The sequence below is a fragment of the Papilio polytes genome, unplaced genomic scaffold, assembly GCF_000836215.1.
Source record: "Papilio polytes unplaced genomic scaffold, Ppol_1.0 DF822067.1, whole genome shotgun sequence".
Taxonomy (NCBI): domain Eukaryota; kingdom Metazoa; phylum Arthropoda; class Insecta; order Lepidoptera; family Papilionidae; genus Papilio; species Papilio polytes.
This window is the reverse complement of record NW_013527137.1, coordinates 6,048,199-6,055,418: the sequence shown is the minus strand read 5'-3', so window position 1 is coordinate 6,055,418 and position 7,220 is coordinate 6,048,199. Positions and strand designations below refer to the sequence as shown.

At 35.5% G+C, this 7,220-nt stretch overlaps 1 protein-coding gene across 1 annotated transcript; it reads left to right on the top strand.

The window, feature by feature from the left end:
- Positions 1–6: 6 nt before the first annotated feature.
- Positions 7–4,523, top strand: LOC106107406 (sorting nexin-8-like). The gene is made up of 6 exons (XM_013288251.1): positions 7–56; positions 516–621; positions 1,138–1,270; positions 2,195–2,296; positions 3,650–3,788; positions 4,318–4,523. Exons 2-6 carry the CDS (start codon positions 537–539, stop codon positions 4,450–4,452), a joined length of 594 nt encoding a protein of 197 aa, XP_013143705.1. The 5' UTR covers positions 7–56; positions 516–536; the 3' UTR covers positions 4,453–4,523.
- The last annotated feature ends 2,697 nt before the right edge of the window (positions 4,524–7,220 follow it).

Sequence of the window (7,220 nt, the reverse complement as noted above, 5' to 3'; positions counted from 1 at the left end):
TAGACAAGCCGAAACATGATGAATTCGTACTGGCCGGTACACAAGAAGAATCTCCAGTAAGTTCTACGAAATAAATGTATTACTAGCATTTGTCCCAGACTCCGTTTGCGCGGAATTAAAAAACTAAGCCTATGTGTTCTTCCTAATTATGTATACATCTGTACCAAATTACATAGATATTCGTTAAGCCCTTCTGGAGATATTTAGTGACAAACATCTATCTGTACTGAAATTTAGATATAGTATTTTAATGTAGATTTAAGTTTTAACTATTTTAAGAAATAAATGTCCCTGACGAAAAATAATGTTAGTGAAACAAGAGGGCGGCATAAGGCCGCCTAATAAAAAACATACATCTGTCCTTCCATCCAAATTCTCTCATTTATAATCTTAGTATGGAGTATTGTATAAATAGTTAGTTTCAATTTCCGAGTAAGGAGGGAGAGAGAGATAGAAAAAAGAGAGGCAATAGCCAATGTAAACTAGGACTTAATGTATGTCTATGTATTTTCCAGGCACAAATCTCGATAGATGAAATGCAGGAATCTTTCGTATCGGAGCAAGAGCAACTTCGTTTGGTGCAGCTAGGACTCAACAGATTATATAAAATATTCGAAAGAGGTTGGTTATAATTTAAAATGATCACTCCATATCATATTTTATTTATTTACAGTATATTATATCTTTATTATTTACGTTATAATACCTGGCTACCAATTGCATGGTTTTACGAAGCCTAATTTATTGATTACTAGCTTTACCTCGCTGCTCTGTCCGCGCGGTGTTTAAAAAACTTAAGTTCCCTATATGTTCTTATATACTACAAACTCTAACATCCATTCATCCATCCAAACTTTCGCATTTATAATATCAGTAAGATAGTAAAAGTAAGTTTTTTTTTACAGTATAATAAATCTATACTTATGTTATAAAAAGGTAAAATTTGTATTTTTGTATATATTGAGATAACTCCAAAACTACTAGGCCGCTTTCAAAAAATCTTTCATCTTTTAATTAATTTCACACGAAGTCACGAGCAACAGCTAGTATATAAACGGAAGGCAGAGGTGCGCATTCAGTGGAAGTCATTATAATTTATTTATTTTTGTTGATGATAAAGTAAGTTGTAATGATCAGTGTGTGGTCGCTGCGAGGCGGAGCGCGCAGACATCAGGGAGCTGGGGGCTGCGCTGAGCGCGCTGGGCGCAGCACCCGCAGCTGAACCCCCCGCCTGGCTCGCTGTTAGGGGAGCCCTAAAAACCGCTGCTCAGTAAGTTGCCAGCTAAATAGCCTGTAAGAGCCAATATGCTTATGTCAAATTGGCCCAAACTTTATTTAAGTATATTTTATTACTATAAAAACATATCTGTAAAGATTTTTTTTAATTTAATGTGATTCAGTGGTTAAATATAATCATTAAAAAGTGTATTTTTTAAAATTTCCTCTTCAAGTTCTAAACAACGCCATTAGTCGAAGCAAGTGACCAATCAATTGGCGTCACTGTATTGTCAATACACACTTCATTTACGTTAGTTTATATAGAAATTCACTCTTGAAGTATTTTACTATAAACACCATATTAAAACTAACTTTAAATTAAAAGTAAACGTAGAGAATCATTTATTACCACTTATTTGTACCTGGAATAATGAAAATGAATTGATTTCTGACTTTTGATAAATCTGAGAACCAATGAGACTTTTTTTTTATAATACGAGGTGGCAAACGAGCAAGCGGCCACCTGAATCCACCATAATGGAAAGCGACCGCTGCCAATAAACATCCGCAATTGCAGATGCGTTGCCTACCCTGATTGACGGAGAAGGAGACGCACATAAAGAGGACATTTCCCCTTCCTATGCGTCTCCTCCACTGTCAAATCCACTTTTCCCTCCCATCCTTTCCGCTTAAGAAAAGGGTAGAAAGGAAAAGGGACTAGTATTAGGCCTCCGGCAAAATACTTTGACGTTTTTGACATCAAAGTGACCTCTGAGCGAATGTGATAGAATTGAATAAAATGTGACGATTTACGTCACGTGTCTCCAGCTTCGGTTGCATTTTAGCCGCACAGAAAAAAAGCAATTTATTTTTAGCGAAATAGTTGAATATTTAAGACACAATATTTTATTCTGGTTATCTTATAACATATTCCCTATTGTAATTTAATTATTAAATTTGTATTATGTTTTTTCAGTCTCGCTACAACAATGGGCGAGACGTCTATAGAGGAGATGGACTATGAATACGGTGCCGGTGCAAAAATATTGCTCGCGTTAGATGCATTAGGAGCTTACAGGTATGTTTTACACTTAATTTGAGTCTTTAAATAATAAGTTATTTTTCAGAGTTTTAGACTATAATGTGCACTTAAATGTTTCTAATTTAAAAAGCGAACCGCCTTAACAAAGATGTAGGCGTATTTTTTTTTATAACATAATGTGGCATACGAGCAAGCGGCCACCTGAAACCGCCAAAATGGCGAAGCGACCGCTGCTCATAGACATCCGCAATTGCAGATGTGTTGCCTACCCTTATACGACGGAGGAGGAGACGCACATAAAGAGGATATTTCCCCTTCCTATGCATCTCCTCCACCGTCAAATCCACTTCCTCTTCCCAACCTCTCCTTGTAAGAAAAGGGTGGTAAAGAGAAAGGGACTTAACTTAGGCCTCCGGCACCACACTCATCAGACGAAACACGGAATTGCTTCCATTTCACGCCTGTCTTCTGTGTGGTCGTGGTATTACTGGGGGCGAGCCGGCCCTGCAGTGCTAAGATGTTAAAGCGGGCACTACCACTGTTAACATTTAAAAAAAAAATTAAGTCCGAAGAGTGCAGATTCCCATTTCTACCCTTTATATGCAAGAAAAGTATCTGAAGGGGAATTGTATTTGGCGAGGGATGAGATATGTAGGGCGAGGGAAATATCCTCGTTTTGGGTTTTTTGTAAATTAAGGGAAGGCAACTGCAAATGCGAATGATTTTGGTTAGCGGTCTCTTCACTATTTCGGAGAATTCCGGAAGCCGTTTTGCTCGTTTGTCACCTAGAATACTTAAAAAATGCACTTAAGGATATTCTAACAAACATCCATCCATCTAAACTTTCGCATTTATAATATTAAGTATGATGTCCACAAAAAAATAAATTAAACAAACAATATAAAATCATGGCAAAGGGTAGCAGTATGAAGGACTAAACCGTTGTTGCGTTAATTTTCAGCTGTATTAAGCAAGTAACTTTGTATTAAGTACCAGCTGTTCCCATGCGGCTTCATCCGCATGGAATTATGAAAATTTTATTTTATTGTTTACATTTGTCAAATTCTCAATAGCAAATGTCAAACTGACATGACATGACAAACCTTGACAATCTTGTTTCCTTAATGTTGGCAGCCACTTCTGGTCTCTTTCCCACATTAGAGATTTTATTCAAAATATTTACCCCCTAAGTTTATTGGCGAGAAAAGATCTAGCCTAAAGCGTGACGTAAGTGTAGGGCATTTCGTTAAAGAAATAATTATTCAACAACATGCTGTAATTGCTGACATCTTAGGCAACAAAGAAGTGTGTGTTGTCTTTATTATAATAGTATAGATAATTGTAAGTCTGTCGAGGTGTTTGTATGTGTATCTGGTTGCGTTGTGTAAGGGAGTTGTGCGCGCGGCTGTCGCGCGGGCTGCACGGCGAGCGCGCGGCGGCGGCGGCGGCGCAGGCGCACTCCGCGGCCGCCGCCGCCGCCGCCGCGCTGCGCAAGCGGCACCGCTTCGCGCTGCACTGCTGTCTAGAGGTATACTCTCTTTTACTTATATTATCTTTATTCATGCTTTTTCATTTCTGTTCTTCATAGGATTTTACTTTTAGCACCTAATTTAATCGTAGTAGCGTCTATAATAATAAGGCCACGCTTCCCTCGAAATTAAAAATTTAACATCTGTCAGATTGGAAGCGGCGATTAATACCGCTATATACGGTCAGTTTTATCTGAACAGTATGATCTTACTTAAATGTAACAAAACTAAGAACTATTCAGTATTGCCTACATGCGTTAGATTTATCTGAACAGACCAAATCTTTTGATAAAACTGAGCATGTGTAGCCTTTATGGAGGGAAATGTTTAAAATTCGTTTCAATACTCGGTTATTTGTTTGAGAAAGTTTGATCCACATTAGATTTTAAATATGTATGTAAAAGTAAAAAAAAAACATTTAAGACAATTTTAGTTCAAGAAGCATGATTGAATAAAAATATTGTAATTGCCTTGCTACTGTTGCTGGTGTTATCCTTATGTTGGTAAGAAAGCTAATACTATATAAAGGAGAGCGGCGTGGTGCGCGCGTACGCGCTGGCGGCGCTGCAGTCGCTGCACTCGGCGCTGCGCGCGCACGGCGCCGCGCACGCGCACTGCGCCGCCGTCTGGACAGACCTGCACAGCGCGCTCGCACACACATAGCACACATAACCTTAACTTAACAGATAATATACGACTTTTCAACTACATTTAACCATTGCTTTGTTTTTTTTTAAAAAACAATATTAGGAGATTTTTTGAACATTTATATAGATATCTATATTTCTGTACTAATGTAATAAAGCGTAAACACACCCTACTTTGGATTTACGATACGCTTTAAGATATACATGTCCAAAATTTTAATAACGTGAATATAAATATATATAGGAAGTGAATATGAATGTGAATAGTGGATATGAATATAAATACAATAGGAAATTAAATTCGATTATATTTTATTATGCTTGATGATTTTAATCGTCAATATACATGTGTAATGCGCCCGTACCTCGCCTCTCGCACCTCGCCTAGTGATGGGACTCGAGTTGCTTTTTACTCGAGTGACTCAAGTCATTTTTATCTTACTCGGACTCGAGTGAAATTTTTGACAACTCGAGTTGCGAGTGACTCGAGTTGACTCGAATTACGAGTGACTAGTAACCTCTTTTTTGGTTTATACCAAGCGGAGTAAGAAATTCTTACAGCAATTTCAGTCAAATTTTTTACATTTTTAAAAATACATATTTCTGTTGTTTTGTTGAGTTTATTTAAGCTTCATTTAAGTTAATTTTAAAGTTGTTTGTTATCTAAATTGTGTAAGAACATAATAAAACTGTTCATATTTGGATTTCATAAAAATTACTTTTTAGAATAAATTAAAATGGATAAGAACTTATTAGTAGTACACTATAAAAATTCAACTAAGAGTTGTATAAAAAGGTTTCTTGATTATATAGACAGGTTTAGTTTAAAGAAAATACTATTTTTACACATTTTGTTTAGATTTTTTGAGTAAAATTCATGATAATGTGAAAATGATTTTTTTATGTTAAATTAATATTGTTATATTGGTTTTAAAAGTTTGGTTACTCGATTTTTATATTCCGAGTGACTCGCGTCTATAAACATCACTCGAGTCTTATCTTCACTCGAGTGGCATTCGAGTGAGAAAGTTACCAGTACCGAGTAACTCGAGTGAAAAAAAATCACTCGAGTCCCATCACCTCGCCCTTTTTCCCTTGAGATCGCGCCACTCAACTTGCCTTGCCCCTCCTCTAGACAACACGCCACCCGCGCTGCCGCGTTCCCGTCTTCCCGCTCCTCACCTCTTGCACCCCGCGCCCTGCTCGTCACATTCCCGTGTCGCGCCTCCCGTGCCCCGCGCCTCATCTCGCACCGGACAGTCAGGCCTCAGGCCAGTCGCAACCCGTCTGCTCTCGCGCACACACATATGCCCTCAGAATCTTCCGATGGCTCGTTTCACCTTTTTCGTAACTTTTTGTTGTGTATGTTATATTAACATTAGTATTAAACATGTAAAATACTGGACAAAATCCTTTTATATAAATTAATATCTCTATAAAATAATTATAGAATTTTAATACATTCGAAATAAGGTTATAATACGATTTAATCTTCGTTGTCATTTGTCGTATTTAATTTCCTATTGTTTTATTTTTTTATATTTAAAAGATCCTAAATTATGTAATCTCAAAAATTTTTATTATCCATACTTTTAAATGTTATTAATAGGAAACAATTAATTCTTACTCAAATAAAACATGGTGCTTTTTACAAAGATATAGTAATTATGGCCGCTACATTAAGGCCTCTATACATTTATACATAATATTAGTACATAGTACGTAGAATAAATATTTTAGTCTTCCATTGTGTTTTTCCGTTGCGGAAACACTCTTATATTATATATTTTGGGTTCAAGGCGGTGGAAACCAATGTTTATATTGTAGTGTTAAGTTTTTGTTTATTAATTTTAAGGAAATGGTTTTGGATATATGGAAAGTTACTAGATTTGTAGGACACATAACTTGATCTTGGTCCTTCTAGACAGCGATTAAACTTGACTATTTTTTTTTTATTTTGTATCCTTTTGAGATTTATAAAATTATTTTAAGGCAAAAAGACAACTATTTAAAAGACAAACTAAAAAAATAAATAAATTAACACTAACATTATATACGGGAATTGAGATCTTAGGAAATTGTTAAAATACATAGCTTAATTGGTAGCTAGCTCATGGTCCTTTGAGTCAGATAATCTTTGTATTTAGCTACTATCAAATGTTACAATAAAGTGTATCTCGAATTATTAAAAGACATTTCACTTATATTAATACAACGTAGTTCGTTTAAGTTATATTTGATTAACTGAGAAAAGTTTTTTTTTGTAAAGAAATAAATTTAGTAATTCCAGTGTTGAAGATATTACCAAATGTTATGACGTACTGTGATATATTTTAATATCATTTACAAAAATCTGTTATTTTATGGCAATTTTTCAATATCATTGATTTTACGTATCTGTATAGTTTAAGATTTATAAAACAAATAAAGTTAAAATTTAATCAGAAACAAGACTTTCATTGATTCTAATTCGTTTTCAGGAAATCACTTCAGAAACTTAATTTTTACGATTTAAAACAGGTTTTTTAGTAATAACTTTCAAGATATAGTAATTCATCTGGGTACTGTCTGTTTCGTTGTGCGAAATCATGATTTCTGTCTCATGACTTGATTTTATCTCAATCTAAATTGCGTAACTGTTTATTTTAGGTGTTCGCAAAGTGAGTCCGTGTAATATTGTGTACTGAATGATGATGTAGTCTATTGTCTGTGTTGTTTTTCAAAACATTTCGTCACATGTATTATGGTTAGTACCCGCGCGAACTCCAGTCCTGATGGAACTCT